Source organism: Diadema antillarum, unplaced genomic scaffold, assembly GCF_040938485.1.
Source record: "Diadema antillarum isolate AM-2024a unplaced genomic scaffold, OU_Dant_1.0 seq00000783_RagTag, whole genome shotgun sequence".
NCBI lineage: Eukaryota > Metazoa > Echinodermata > Echinoidea > Diadematoida > Diadematidae > Diadema > Diadema antillarum.
Window position 1 is genome coordinate 1,918,000 of NW_027271671.1, and position 16,523 is coordinate 1,934,522.

Below are 16,523 nucleotides of genomic sequence, written 5' to 3' on the forward strand. Positions count from 1 at the left end.
ATTCATACGTAATATAAGCAACTTTTCAATTTTTTGCAAAACTGCCTTTTCTGAATTTCATTTAATTTTGTTCTTCATCTATTTTAGTATCTTTGACATTATTTTGCGATGCGGTCAGGGATATTCCATTATACATTGTATTTACGGGTGTAAACCCTAAAAGTATTTTCGTCAAGCACACTAGAATCCCGCCATCTATTGACGAATAGCCAACACATGACTATACAAGGCTTTTGTTACCACATGTAAAATTCCCTCTCTCTACATTTTGCGCAAATAAAGCGATAAAAGATCATGTGAAATCATTTCCATATTCAACGAATGTCATAATGCAACATTGATTTGTAGTGTGTGATATCTGTTTCTTTGCAGACGAAGTTCGTACCGGCATCTACCGTCAGCTATTTCACCCTGAGCAGTTGATCAGCGGTAAGGAGGATGCCGCCAACAACTACGCTCGTGGGCATTACACGGTCGGCAAGGAGCTTATAGACACTGTCCTGGACCGTATTAGGAAATTAGCTGACCAGTGCACGGGGTTGCAGGGATTCCTCATCTTCCACAGCTTCGGTGGCGGCACGGGATCTGGATTCTCATCTCTGCTCATGGAGCGTCTCTCTGTGGACTACGGCAAGAAGTCCAAACTCGAGTTTGCCATCTACCCGGCGCCGCAAGTGTCCACCGCCGTTGTCGAGCCTTACAACGCCGTTTTGACGACCCATACGACCTTGGAGCACTCTGATTGCGCCTTCATGGTCGATAACGAAGCTATATACGATATTTGTCGCCGTAATCTTGATATTGAAAGACCTACCTACACCAACCTTAATCGACTCATCGGACAAATTGTTTCGTCTATCACTGCTTCTCTCCGTTTTGACGGTGCTCTTAATGTTGACTTAACAGAGTTCCAGACTAACTTGGTACCGTATCCTCGCATCCACTTTCCTCTCGCCACGTATGCTCCTGTCATTTCTGCAGAGAAAGCCTATCATGAGCAACTCACAGTCGCAGAGATAACCAACGCCTGCTTTGAACCCAACAACCAGATGGTGAAATGTGATCCGCGCCATGGAAAATACATGGCCTGCTGTCTGTTATACCGAGGTGACGTTGTTCCGAAAGATGTTAATGCTGCGATTGCTACGATAAAAACCAAGCGATCCATTCAGTTTGTTGACTGGTGCCCAACTGGCTTCAAGGTAGGCATAAACTATCAACCCCCAACTGTAGTGCCTGGTGGTGACTTGGCTAAGGTGCAACGAGCTGTGTGCATGTTAAGCAACACAACTGCAATCGCAGTTGCTTGGGCTCGGTTAGACCACAAATTTGATCTGATGTACGCCAAGAGAGCTTTTGTCCACTGGTATGTCGGAGAAGGCATGGAGGAGGGTGAGTTTGCCGAAGCTCGAGAGGACCTTGCTGCGCTCGAAAAGGACTATGAAGAAGTCGGCGTGGATTCATTCCAAGAAGACGAAGAGGAAGGGAACAAGGAGGAATTCTAGATTTAGACTGTTGGAACAAAATTATGATTTACTTGTGGTTATTGTAATACATGAACATTGTGTTTCCTACTAGTCACTATTCGTCGTTGGTATTTCGTAAGATTGAGTATCTATGGATTTGTGCGCGCTTGATCTATGTCAGTAGGCAGTATTTGCATCTCATCCAGTTGATAGTGTTTGTCGACGTTGTTTGGTGTTGGGTAGCTGTATTAGAATGACATGTTGAAAAATGCAAATTGAGTGTTTCTGTCAGAGATATCAAATCAAATGTTTAGATTTCAAATATCAACTTACGTAGAAACATGATGATAAGGCGCTGCGAACAAAGTGTAAAAAGTGAAGAAACAAAACGAAAGTGATGGCAGTTCAAAGGATGAACAACATGGAGTAGTTACTGTAATTGCAAAACGTTGAGATTATTGTGTACATTCATACTATAAACAAAAACACCTGTTTATTGTTGCCATGTGTACAAACTGTAAAACTATCAATAATGATACATTGGGGGAAATTGTGAAAGATCTTGATATTTCACTCTCCATACAGTATACAGTGTTTGATAAATCAAATTGATCACAGGTGACATACAGTGCATCGCGTTCTTTGGTACAATCCTTACTGCGTTTTAGAGGCCAAATAAACGTCGATGCACAGCAACGCTAATTGTCATTGTCGAAGAACAATCATAACTTTACTTCTTTGTGATTGAGCATCGAAGAGACAATGTGTAAATTAGCAGTTTGTTTGATGTCATAATTATCTAAACACTGATTTTGTTTAGAATGATTTTCTTCACGAGATGATTCAATGTCAGATTATTGAAATAGTAAAAACATGATTTCAGTTAAAAATTGTGATGTGTAGTCTGTTTTGACGTATCTTTTTACTCAAACGTATAACAAATAATATACATAAGGAGGCATGTTGGACAGTGCAAGATACATTTAATACCAGCCATATAAGTCATTGAAATATCTTATCTCACTTGCAGTATTAAGAACTTAGAATCAATGCCAAATATTGTCAAATATTGCCAAAATATCGCCAGATTTGAGAACGGAGTTGTCATGCATTTCATTACCATTGTAATATTTCGTTGTGCAAGACTATGGCATCAAAATGTTTAGTACTATATTTATGTACAGGTTAAAGACAGAATGTTCACAATTTGCTGTCACGTCCCATCTTCTCACTTTGATTTGACTGATTATAATATTGTCATTTTCACTAGTACACCAACTTACACCAACTTACAATCATGATTGAATTAAGAAATGGTCATAAAATAATTATAATTCAAAGTGTTTCAGGACGAAGTTACCTCATTAGGGTGGCAGTCAGGTATACATTTTTCAAAGGTTATATCAGAGAATCTTGTTATACGTTCGAACAGCTCTTAACGGTTACAGCTCGTTATTCCGAAGGTTCGTTATTCCGAAGGCTCTTTATTCCTAAGATTCGTTATTCCGAAGGTTCGTGCATGTTCCGAATTTCATTTTCGGATTAACCAATCTTCGGAATAAAGAACCTTCGGAATAACGACACAAATTTTCGGATTAACGAACCGTATTTCATTTTCGGATTAACGAACCTGTAGGTATAGGGAATTTGCGTGTTTCGGATTAACGACCCTTCGGAATAACGAACCTTCGGAATAACGAACAGCACCCGCTCTGAACAACGAGGCACATTTAATCTGAGTGATTTTAAAGCATTTGTAACATTTGCTTGACTTGAATTAGATTGATAAATGGATCAAAAGTCTGAATTAAGCTGTAGTACTGTTCGACTTCTTGAACTCGTTTTCAAAATGCGATCTTGTGATTTATAGATACAAAGATTCTCTGTCAAGCAATCCGTTGATACATAACACTAAAGGCTATAGATACTTTCAAAAAGCAGAAGAGAATTAAGAAATTAAAAAGGATATGGAAAAGGAAGAGTATGCTCAGAAATGCGTTTCTTTCTGCTGTTTTTGTGTACTATCGAATAATATCCAGTGATCTTATGGGAAATTATCTTGAAGTTGGGTTAGACTGAAGGAGCACATGGAAAGAGAAGACTGGGAGAAAAAAGAATGAGAGGGAGGGAAAATACAATTTAATGGAGATTAGGGAAGGCAGGATGAATGAGGAAGGGAGGACGGAGAGTTTGGAGTGAAGAACTAAGAGAAAGATAGACTGAGAGCATATTACAAGAAAGGGTAATTGGGACGATGGCGATGTAGAGGGAGATATAATATAGTGTGTTCGTGGGAAAGTGGAAAAGGAGAAGAGAAGGGAGGAAGAGGAAATGAGACTAAAGAAGAGGAGGGAGCGAAATAAGAAACGACAGAGAGGTTAGGAAAGGAAGACAAAGGAAGCATGACCAGCGATATTTGACAGTGCTACCATACAAACACACACTCACACACACACACACACAAAAACTCGTTCACATGATTATAATCAAAATTCGTATCAAACAATAGTTGTGAAGTATTGTTTCCTTATTCAATGATTTCGTCAAAATGGTAGTTCTTCCTTCTCTAACCATATACCTCTTTGAAGAATACAAGGTTCTGACTTTGTTTATAAAGAAAAGAGAAGCCAATCCCATACTTATAATTATATAGAACCTTGAGACTGACAGCATTACTCATAATCCACATAACGTTTTCGATATTGGGGTAAAAAGTAGTCCTATTTCCCGTCGTCTCGATTTCTGCAGTGATATCACAATAATCATAAACGGCAGTCATCACTTAACCAAGAACAGGTTATCATAGTACTACTTATTATTGGTACCACTTTTGGTACCACTTTTATAGTACTCCTATTGAATGGACAATAATGAATTGTCCATTAAGTAACACTGATAATGATCACTTAATATCTTGAGTCACGAAAGGTGCAGGACTGCTACGATTTTGTTCGGCACCAAAGTATGTCCTAATAATTTTGGCACAATAATTTATCGACAGTAATATGCCAATTCCTCCAAATCTCTAAACATTACCTTTCACACACAAGCAAGTACACACACTTAATGACAAATTACTGGAAAGTGGACATAAATTATCATGGCAACTTGTTGTTGCAATTTTTGATGGAATAATGAGTGTCCATTTTATATTCTTCCCTTGTACAGGCCCCTCCCTCCCGCTCCATCATCTCCCTCTCCTCAGTGATACGGCATGAATGACGTTGAAATAACGTTAAACTGCCCCTCAAAGGCAAATCATGTAGCACATATCAACATGTGTTCAAACAGTAAAAAGGAAATAGATGTACATCAAAATGGTTCCCCATCAAAATACCTTGAATGCTGAACAGCATACATTACACGTATGTATGTCCACAATATTATTATTTTTCACGAGGCTCATTTAATTTTCCGATCAGCAAACCTTACTCAATTTTCCGATCAGTGAAACCCTCTATCATTCTTGGATCATCGAATTTCATCTTTTATCTTCGGATTGATAATATAATTTCTTTGTCGGAACGACTATTCATATGTATCTCATTTTCGGTCTAAAACCCCCATTTCCTGTTTGAAGAAAGCAATTCCAAACATTGGGTATATCGAACCCTATAAATTTTCGGGAAAATAAACAACGGACCTCCGGATTAACAAATAAAAAATTACAATAAACGAACCCCACTCATTCTTGGTTATCAAACCCATATTAGCTTTGTAAGATTTCTTTTTATCTTTTTATTGAAGATAACACACATTCAGAGACTCCAACTCTCCCGTTTTCGACGGGAGATCTCCCGCCGAAAGTCCATTTTTGCACAATCTCCCGTTCTCCCGTTTGAGATTTTATTTCTCCCGCCCTGGCTCTGTGTCTCCCGGTGGAAAGGATTTCTTACCTATTTCTATCGTATGTTGAAAAAATAAGCCTTAGACAGCACCAGAGAACATCTAGAACCCTAGGAACTTCGCGCTTCGCACACATCAACTTGGAGTCTCCCGTTTGCTAGGGGTATCGGGCGGTAGAATCTCCAGATCATAAGGTGCTTGGGGTTGGAGTCTCTGCACATTGATGAAATGTACAATTTTGTGTAGTTTCCAATAATGGTTGCTATAAAGAATAACCTCCTCCCTTGGCGGAGGTAATAACCATGCATCAGCGCATGGGAAAAGCAATACGCGATAAAGACTCACCAAGCTGGTGGATACGCAACTTCCTTCTTGACTCCAAAAATAGAAACTGTTCAGTAGGCAGAGCTTCACAGCCAATCAAAACCAAGGATGTTACTGAAACTGTCGGAGACTGACAACTTGTCAGGGCTGACAACTTTCATGAAACGTCACCGTAGAAGGCTCTATGGGCATCCGACTCTATGACACACCGAACTAAAACATAGTTTTACGAGTAGTTCGGTGCTATGACACTGTCATACATGCTGCCCTCAACGTTTTATGATAGCACACAGTACCTTTCGGTGTTTATGTCACTGATCTCCCCTCAGATCAGTGGTTTATGTGTATTGGCAACGTACACACATGCACACGCACAGCACTGCAGAGCAAGCTACGAAGTATTGAGTCAACACACTGACCTCATTCCTCAAGATTATTCGAGCATAAAAGCTGAATCTCCTCTTGAGTCTGTACCAGCTAGTAGTAACCCTGGAAAAAAAAAAACAACAACCCTTTTATCTAGATTGCGTTGCCCCTGGAGAAACAGTGGAGTCCACAGAGCAGCCACAAATTACGCACTCCACCTCCAGTTTCGTTCTGGGGACCGGGAGGGGCAATTCATATCAGGAAAGCACTGTCGAAACACAAGGTTGTGCTCTGCGCCAGAGCTCTGGACAAGTGAACTACTCGGTGTTCGATGCTCACCGTACTTCGACAGCATCTGAAAACGCTGCGACTACCCGGCTTGAAACTCAAGAAGCTCCTCTGGAGTCGAACTCGGCGCAGGAGTTTTTATCACCATCACCGTGTGAAAGGAATTCAGCAAGTGTGTCTCAAACTCGTGTTCTACCTCCTTTGCGGTCCATCAGAGTTTCACCTTCTATTACGGCTAGACACTGCACCACACAATCGGGGCGAAACATGCCAACCGGTGGAGGGCTTGAGCGCTCGGACACGGGCTTCGAGCTGCGATATCGCACTGGGGATGACCGTGCGAAAGGTGGACGGGATTCGGTGATGATGCCAGAGTACGTGCCAGCTGCGACGAACGAATCCGACCACTTTCAGACCAGTGCTGTCTTACGGCATTGGGACAGCTCCGAAGATCTTGGCGTAACTCTTCATCAGGTGAGCAGAAACTATCGCTTTGATAACCCACTTTATGCGAGATTGTATCAAAACCTAGATATCCGACCACAAGTGTGTATAATTATAAAATTTTAAAAAGGAAATTCTCTAGATTCTACTAACACTGGACTAGATCTAGACTAATTGCCCTTTTGCCCAACTTTGTATTGGAGGTATAACTATAAATTTAACCGTTACTTTTATAATTTCAATTGTCAGCTATGGAGAACGCAGTGTTAGTTGTGAGGAAAGGCTAACCCCGTCGCGGGGCGCTGTAACACAGTAACAGCGCCCCGAAGCAACCCATGCAATTTTAGGAAGCACTCAAATGCACTGCAACACGTAAACAACTCACCGCTCAAAAGGACACTTGGATTCGCAACGAAAAGCCACATGATATAAAACCATTATTGTTGAATATTATAGCCGACTATGTATTTCTCACCATTACCTCCGAAAACAAGATAAATAGTCATCTTTGAGACCGTCTACTCGAGATACTGCCCGTTCGCCGTTTTGAACGTATCACGTAAATATACTAATCTGCGCATGCGCAAATAAATATTCATATTTTACGTCATCTGCCATACGAGTATCTCGTACTGTAAAAGTGGAAATTTTCGCGGTGTTGAAATTTTCGCGCATTTCGCGCAATCAGAAACTAGCACGAAAATAAAAGCACGCGAATATTTCTCCTTGCCATATGTTCCTGTAGTTGATGTCTTGATACCGCGGAATTAAAAACACGCGAAACTCTTCTTATCCGGCCGAGCGCGAAAAATTAGTCGCGCGAAAATATCCACTTTTACAGTATTTGGTTCTCGGTATCATAAAGGACACCTGTTCGTACCAATACGATAGGTATCATGGAGTTCAAAGATGCTCTAAGTGAAGTAGAGGAGGATGCAAAAAGAATTAAGTTCAAAGTGGAGCAAATAGAAATTATCGAGAACGCAGTGAAACAGAATGACACCTTCCTAATGTTGCCAACTGAGTTTGGCAAGAGTGCTTGCTTTGGTTTCATCACCAAATCTTGGAAGTTGGATAAAGCAGGGCTGGACACTAACCCATTTTTTTTTTTTTTTCTGCCGGTCCAACCTGTCTCTGTCGGATCAGTAAATATCCATTTTTCCTCCCCATTTTTGTACTGGTCGGAACAGAAAATTTACTGGTCAACAACAACCTGAAAAAGCATTAACTGGCTTGCAAATTTATTTTCATGTTTTTGTCGACAATAATATTACCTCCCCCCCCCAAAAAAAAAAACCAAAACATTTTGCAAATCAATATTTTGTAAACTCAAATGCCTTGTTTACGGATCATTTTCTTGAGAAGGAACAAAAAGGAATCATTTGTGAATTGATTTGTTGATACGAAAAGGAAGTAAAAAAAAAGAAGAAGGGACCGAAATGCGGTTTTTAACTTTCCTCCGAAAATTTCTTCCCGTATCTTGGCGTTCTTGAAAGTACACTGCAGGGTCGAATTTGTAATGCTTTGTACTCCTATCTCTTCTTCGTGTATAGAACCATTTTAAAAGAATTGAATGTTTGTGAATCAAAGTGTTAAATGATTATGAACAAAATCAGATTGTATCAAATGCGTTTGTGACTTTTTGTCAACATCGGCGCACGTAGAGTAACACGCGTTACTTAAGTTCTGCGCTTTTCACATTTTTGGTGCTCAGCTGGATTGTAATGATTATATGAATTATTTTTGCTGTATAGTATTTTCTGATGCACGTGCCAGAAGGGGTTCTTTATTTTTCTCCCGATAATCTTTTCGCATTTGTGCATGCGCTCTTGAAAGGTATATACGGCAGCATACGGCATCAGGGTCAAATTCACGATCCTTTTTGCGCTTATTTCTACCTCAAATATCAGCGGGATTGTGACGATTTCATGAACTTTACTTCGGATCACTGTTCGGATGTAATCTGTTGTGATGAACACACCAGAATTGTTGACAATGCGCCCTTTATTTTGCTCCGATAATCTTTTCGCATTTCGTAAATGCGTCCTCTCGGATCAGAAGAAATGATACGGCCGAATTCATGATTCTTTTTGCACCTCTTGTTCTCCTCAAACTTCAACAGGATTGTGATGATTTCATGAATCATTTCGGCTGTAATTTTTATAATGCACGCGCCAAAAGAGGTTTAAAATGTGTCTTATTTTTCTCCCGAATTTGTGCATGCGGTATGCGTTTTTGAAAGATACACAGCATGCAGGGCCAAATTCACGATCCTTTTTGCGCCTATTGTTTCCTCAAATTTCAACGGGATTGCCATGATTTCATGGATTATTATTCGGCTATAATTTTAATGATTCACGTGCCAAGAGGGGTTGAAAATGTGTTCTTTATTTTTCCCCGATAAAATCTTCGAATTTCATAAATGCGTTCTTGAAAGATCATAACACGGCCGAATTCATGATCCTGTTTGCGCCTATCAATTTAATATCAGCGGGATTGTGACGATTTCATGAATTCCTACGGCTATAATCTTTTACTTTGCACACACCAAAAGGGGTTGAAAATGTGTCCTTTTATACTTTTTACCGATATTCTCTCCCACATTTCGTAAATGCGCGTCCTCTCGGATTAGAAGGTATTCACGGCCGAATTTATGATTCGTTTTGCGCCTACATTGTATATTGTCTCCTCAAACTTTAACGGCATCGCGGTGATTTTATGAATTATTTCGGCTCTAGTCTTTGTGATGCACACACCAGAAGGGTTGAAAAAACATTCTTTATTTTTCTCCCGAAATTCTCTTCGGAATTATTCATGTGTTTTTTGAAAGACAGTATTCAGGGCCGAATTCGATATCCTTCTTGCGCCTATTGTTTCCTCAAATTTCAACGGGATTGCCATGATTTGATATTCGGCTGTAATCTTTATGATGCACCACCAGAAGGGGTTGAAAATGTGTCTTTTATTTTTCCCCCAATAATCTCTTCGCACTATTCGAATATTACGATTTTTTTGCGCCTATTTCTATACCTCAGATATCAGCAGGATTGCGATGATTTCGTGAATTCTTTCGGCTGTAATCTGTTGTGATGCACGCACAAGAAGGATTGAAAGTACAGTGGCTGTAGTTTTTTTCCCGATCATTTCTTCGCATTTGTGCATGCGTTTTGATAACCAACATGGCATGCAGGACCGAATTCAAGATCCTTTTCGCGCCTACTGTTTCCGCAAATTTCAACGGGACTGTGATGATTTTATGAATTTTTTTTTAATTTTTTTCTCGTCACATTTTGTGCATGCGTTCTTGAAAGGTAAACAACAGGACAAATTTTGTTATCCCTTTTGTGCCTATCTTCATTATGAGACCATTGTGAAGGAATGAAATGAAAACAAACGCAATCAGATCTTTATACTGCTGTAATTTTTTTCAATTTTTCTAAAAATCTGCACAAGTAAACTCGTTCTATCATGTCATGCTGCTGCAAAGGCGGGATCGGATCATGGGTTTAAAAAAGGCATGAGTGAAATGACCACAGAAATGCGTGCGCCTCTACGAATACATACTCCTTGTCTGATGGCATGACCGCCGATCGCAAGCAAACGAACGATGTAAACGCGTTGGGGAATACCGGCATGCATTTCAGCAGTATTGGACATACACGTATAAGGCTTAAAAGGGTATTGATCAAGCAAGACAACATTAAAAAAAAAAGCCATGGGGAGCAATGGAATACAATCCCAATGACCATGTGGATGGATCTGAAAGGGTTAATTTCTAGTTTTTCATTAACCAATCCATTATGCCTTTAAGATGAAAGCCAATCTAAAATTTTATCAATTTCACGACAATGATAAAAAAAAATCCAGCAGAACAGTGCAAGAATGATAAAAATCGGATAAAAAATAAGGAAGTTATGATATTTGAAATTTCAAAAATTTTCAGAAGACACTTCTTGTCCCATTGCTATGAATGAATGAATGAATGAATGAATGAATGAATGAATGAAAATGAATGAATACTCAAGAGTCAATTTTATTTATCTGTATGTCACAGTACATAGAAATTTAGCTTCCAATTCTTCCAACTTGTTACAGACAATAATTATGAAACACACACGCACGCGGACACACACACACACATACACACAATCAAACAGAAAGTGACAAGCCTGACAGAAAAAGAAAGACAGGAAGGATCTCCTCTCATGCGATAGTAAGTCTTTTGGGGGAAAAAAAAAGGTCTCTCAATAAATAATCAAACAATTCTCAACTATTGGAAATAAACAAAACATGTATGTAACAGAAGTGTATTCAATTCAAATCACAGTAGAAAATGAACATGAAGCAAAAATGAATATGAGTCCCCAAGAAGCAGAGCTTGTGAGTGGAGCCCATTGTGAATGTACAACATTAAAACTATAATGTACAGTGTGAAAGGAAACTTGATCTATAGATGAGACATCTGGGGCATTTCCTCTGCAGACTGGGGAAAAAAAATAAAAAACAAAACAAAACATACCCTCTATCATGAAAATCACCTGTTATTTTCTTAATCCTTCACATCTCCAGATGTTCATTATGTGTGCACTTCCTTTATTGCAAATAAATAATGAACCACACATTCGAAATGCGCTTTAAAAACGAAATAAATAAGTGCCGGTAGGCCCGATAGTAAATCATCGCCCAGCATGCATTCTATTTGTTACGTCTCATGAATATTCATTTCAGTTCTCAGCGAGCCGTCCGGTGTTTTTTGCACGTGCATACATTGCATATTACAGTATGTGCTACGTTTTATCCATATTAGCGCATGCGCTGTGTAAGTCATACTACAATACGAAATGCGGTAGGACTATAAAAACCTCGGATAAACTCTTTCACAGGGCTCTCAAAACAGATCATATTGTAAACCGACTTCGCCTGCCGTGATTGTAAGTATCTTTATATCTAAGAGTAAGGCCACTAATTTCGGTATAAAACCCTCTATTTTGGTCTCTGGTCACGTAAATGCTTAGCCATATCAGGTGCTTCCGTGACAGGATAGGTTTGCTGTGCGACCCCTTTACGGTATGTATTTGTCCGTATGGGGTCGCTGCTGCGGTTAAGGAAAGGCGAACTCTTCATCTTCCTCTTTCTTCTACTTCTTCTTCTTCGTGTGTACTGTCCAACTCCCCGTAGTGGGGGCCAACCGGACAGGCAGGGTTCCATTCATACCTAACTACACGCAGCCGCTGTCGCAAAGGAACAGCGGCTGCACGTCTACTCTCTAGTAGACGTTGTCATTTTTAGCGGTGGGTGTACGTTTCCTTCATGAATATCTTTATTAATTGTAGAAAACTAAAATATAAGGAATACCCATAATCTATGATATTCATTCAATAATCGGTATGCGATTTTTTTGTTAACTACGTCAAAAACTCACCGAAATCCGTGACTAAAATCAGGTCTGTAAGCGTCCGTATTGCTCACTCCTCATCTTCTGCGTGTTATTTGAATGGCAGCTCGTATACTACAACGTAGCTAGTCGAAAATATTAATGAGTTAGTCGGCAGACATGAATATTCATGAGCTAGTCGGAGAGCGGAAGTGACACATGCAAACGTCAAACCATTGCCGGAGCAGCACGCGCGGATACGAGTGCTTTGCGTAACACACAAAACGCACGGGTGTACGTAAAAAACGCTCACCACTTTTGGTTGCGCATGCGTGGTACGGAAGCTCTCGAAGAAAAAGATGGCACCGCACAATCTACTCCGAAAAATTCAACAATAAGGTCTGGATACCAACAAAACACCAAATTCGACTCCACCATCAGCAAAATACGATGAAGGTGAGTGGTAAAAATTTTTTTATGTTAAAGTCAAACCAAATAAAAGACATTTTATGTGATTTTGCCGTCAATAGCGACGGTCGTTTACAACGTTTAAACACTAGTGTATGTCAGACTGCTGTACTTCGCACAGCGGTCTGGTCAGGCTACATTTATATACCTAACAAAAACATTAATCTTATACCCCATCTTAAAAGCCCAAACAAAGTTCTGGTACGCCGGCAAAAGTTGTCAAATTTTGCTCCAAAATGTGATCGTATGCCTACTGTAGGAAATGTGCGAAATAACGCTGTAATAACAAGATATTCGATGGGCAACGACGAAAATGGGAAATATTAACCAAAAACGTTCAGTCTCAGGACTTACCCGAACGGGGTCAGGCTAGACTCGGACTCGGGGATAACTCGACCTCGCTTTGCTTGATGGCGGGATGAGTTGTATTGGTTGTCCCTCTGGATTGTACAGCGTTGTACTATGCATATGGGAGCGGCCTGTATAAACTACATTGTAGCGTTCTGGCTACTCGCAGTAATGGTCCGAGTTGTCACAATGCGCGCATCAAAAACCTCTTTGGCGCGCATGCAAAATTAGTGTGCGCCTCTCAAGCACCTCTAAAAACAATCAAAGACGCTTGATAAACAACAACAACAAAAACTTCAAAGACCGCGCGTCTCAGCAACTGAGGTGAGGACCGCGCGCTGTCCATTTGTTTTGTACAGGATTAGCACGCACTTTCCTGTCTGCTCATCAAGGCCTCGTTTGGTACCCGTAGAGTACTGATGAACATGGCGATCACGAACTGTGTGCAAATTGTCTGAAATAGGGTCGAGTTTTCCCTGAGACCGAGTTAGGCTGGAGCCTTCTGGAATAAAAGTCGGTCTACCTACTTTTATTATTTTTCTCAAAATAATCCAAAACCACTCATCATTCCGGCAAACCGCGTCAGCCAGGTAAGTTTCTTTGTAGACTCTTTCGATATATTGCAAGCAAATATGAAATGGTGCCAGACGGGTTCTCAAGCCCTTACCAGAACTTTGTTTTCACTTTAACAGGCCACAAAACGCAGGGTAGCCTCGGGGTAGCCTCGGGTGAAGATTCTTCCCCATGGAAGATTGTTCCTGTTAAGATGCAACACAGTGGACAGGCTCGGGGTAGCCGCGGGGTAGCCTCGGGCGAAGTCTTAAAAAACACAGGGTAGCCTCGGGGTAGCCTCGGGTGATGAATCTTCCCCTGTGTCCGTTAAGACGCAACACAGTGGACAGCCTCGGGGTAGCCGCGGGATAGCCTCGGGCGAAACCTTAACCTTCGATCGACAAGGGTAGACGCGGGGTAGCCTCGGGCGAACTGCCGGAGGCTACCTCGCGATGGTGTCTGTTAAGACGCTCGCGGGGTGAATCTTCCCCCGAGGCGTCACGTGATATGTGCTAAGTGCTAAGTCAGGTGACCAGCACTGCGCCACACAAATCCACGAACTCTCCCTTGTATTACTGTAAAAGTGGTTTCTTTCGCGTACAGAAACTTTCGCGGTTTCCATCGGTGCCGACTTTTTCGCATGTGTTTAAATTCGCGGTCGGTAATGATAGCGTTGTAACAAGTGACGAGTTCAAAACATTTTCGCGTGGTGTTAAATTCGCGGTTCAACCTCAAAGCGCGAAAAGCGCAAAAATAAAACCACCGCGAAAGAAACCACTTTTACAGTAGCACAACCCGACGGTACGACGTGCATGCGAAGCACGGCGACTTCTGCACAGCGTGTATTGGGCTTGTGTGTACTCACGTACTAGTAATAGGTGTTTAAAAAAAAAATCCCGGTTTTGATGTTTAATAGTTCAAAAACTATATAGACAACACTGGCATAGATATGAGTAATGGCTGAAGAGAGTAAAATTTTGTTGGAGGTAATATCAAAACATGAAAACATTCAAGGATTCAAAGTGTGAAATGCTTTTTGTAACACCTATGTATTTTGTATACAGTCGTAACACTCGTCGAGTTTTGTGGGTTGAACATTAGGCCCTATGGTAATAGACGTGCTCTGATTAAACATGGGGTTGACTTCATGACTTCTACTTTCTTTACTTCTTTTTGAAATATCCTTATGAAAAGATATAAAAAGAAAGGCGCTTTCGCAGTAAGCATATCTTAAGTTGGTCTAATATACACTGTATATTGAAAAGCCTCGGTAGATACTATAGTTCCCACATGCCTGTGTCAGCAATACACACTCACACATTAGTACGCAACCACATGCTAGTGCAATGACAATGATGTGCATGTAAAATGCTTTATTTTTAGCGTACCTGAAATGTGATTGGCCAAGGAGAGCGTATCCTCCCCGCAGAAGGTTTTCGAGCAATTCTTGTTAGAACGTGGCACTTTGGCGGTTAACCCAAGTTTTATGGAATCTGTGGAATGACGTAATCTTCGCCGGCGAACACCCGAGCGCTCCCGGGGAAGGTCTGTTAAGACGGGGCTATTGAGATCGTGTATTCCCCAGGGAAGGTTTGCGAGCCATGCCTGTTAAAACGGGGTACTCTGTGTTTCATGGAATCTGTGGAATGTATTTCGCTGGGCGCGCCCAGGCGCGCCCGGGGGGAAGGTCTGTTAAGATGGGGCTTTACAAAGCAGCCCCTGTTACACTTTGCTGATAAGGCAAATGGCAATGCATGAGAGGCAAATGTTGATTTTTGGCATCCATTGATATCATTGATAATGCATTATTACATTAACGTGCTGTATCCTTTGAATTCCCTGTGAACGTTTATCTTCCAGTGACTTTCGTCAGAGCAGTCAGAAAACTTGTGCATGCACAAAGTCTTTTCTCGCCAAAAACAGGTAGCGCGATATGACCCTTGACTTTGTCAGGTTATGCGTTTTCTCCTGTACAGGAGAAAACATATCTGTACTACTGTACTTAATCGTTTTCCAGATGTTTCCATCCACTATTAGGCCTCCTGTAGAGTCCGTTGCACTGCAAGAGATGGAACGGATATAGGCCTACAGCTGTACATGATGTAGGCCTAGGTGGTCTACAGCACATAAACGCATCATACGCACGGCATAGCCACAGGATGACTACCGGGCAAAACGCATATCTACAGTAGCCTGACTACATAGTAACCGCTCACCCCGTAGCGCACGAGTGTAGTTGATGATGACCGCGAATATCTGCCCTACATTCTATAATACGCACTGCACGCACTGCAGTACGCGTGTGCGCAATGCTAAGAATTCGATGCTCAAAGAAATTGCAATATTCAAAATATTCACGACTATTTTATGATGTTTAAATGCAGTGATGGCCGGAAAGGTCTCGTCTACTGAAGTTAGTGAGTAGGCCTTGATTTTTTAGTTAAAATCCCTCGAAGTTGAGGTAAGTCGTACGAATAGGTTCTAGTCGTCGACCTGACAACTGTCGGCAAATAACTGAACGATAGTAGTGTACGTATTTACATGGAATTGCATACGCAAACAAAAAAAGTTAGAAACTCGTACAGAGATGGCACTTGACTAGTAACCACTCACCCCCCCCCCCCCCACTAATTATGTGTGTAGGTGGTGCGTGCGCTTTCAGACCACATTGATTTATTACCTCCCCCCTCCTCCCCACTAACTATCCTCTTGGATCCGCGACGAAGTGGGAGGCCCCCGAAAATTCAGATTTTGAATTAAATAATCAAAGCAATTGACATTTAATGCATTCCTCTATTGTGACATTGCTATGAATAAATATATAATTATATACAAGTATACATATATATAATATGCGGTTACAACTCATTATTCATAAGGTTTGTTAATCCCAAAATGAAGTAAGGTTTCAAATAAAAATGTCCCCATCTCTCGAACATTATCAAGTTTCCCGAAGTACGTGTACACGTTCCAGGAAGTCAAAAAAGGAAATTGCAGCTACTGAAGCAATATCAGGAGATGATTTCATAACTCACATGAAATCCAAA

General features: G+C 40.9%; 2 protein-coding genes across 2 annotated transcripts in view; both read left to right on the top strand.

Annotated features, from left to right (window-relative positions):
• LOC139739134 (tubulin alpha-2/alpha-4 chain-like) overlaps positions 1 to 3,440 on the top strand; it is a 34,651-nt gene extending 31,211 nt beyond the window's left edge. Inside the window, exon 3 of the mRNA XM_071649752.1 lies at positions 373 to 3,440. Coding sequence (XP_071505853.1) covers positions 373 to 1,505 — 1,133 coding nt within the window. The 3' untranslated portion in view covers positions 1,506 to 3,440. The remainder of the gene's footprint in view (positions 1 to 372) is intronic.
• A 2,601-nt stretch (positions 3,441 to 6,041) lies between these two features.
• Positions 6,042 to 16,523, top strand: part of LOC139739149 (transient receptor potential cation channel subfamily A member 1 homolog) — a 178,351-nt gene continuing 167,869 nt past the window's right edge. The window contains exon 1 of the mRNA XM_071649766.1: positions 6,042 to 6,764. Within this exon, the coding sequence (XP_071505867.1) occupies positions 6,558 to 6,764 (207 nt within the window). The 5' untranslated portion in view covers positions 6,042 to 6,557. The remainder of the gene's footprint in view (positions 6,765 to 16,523) is intronic.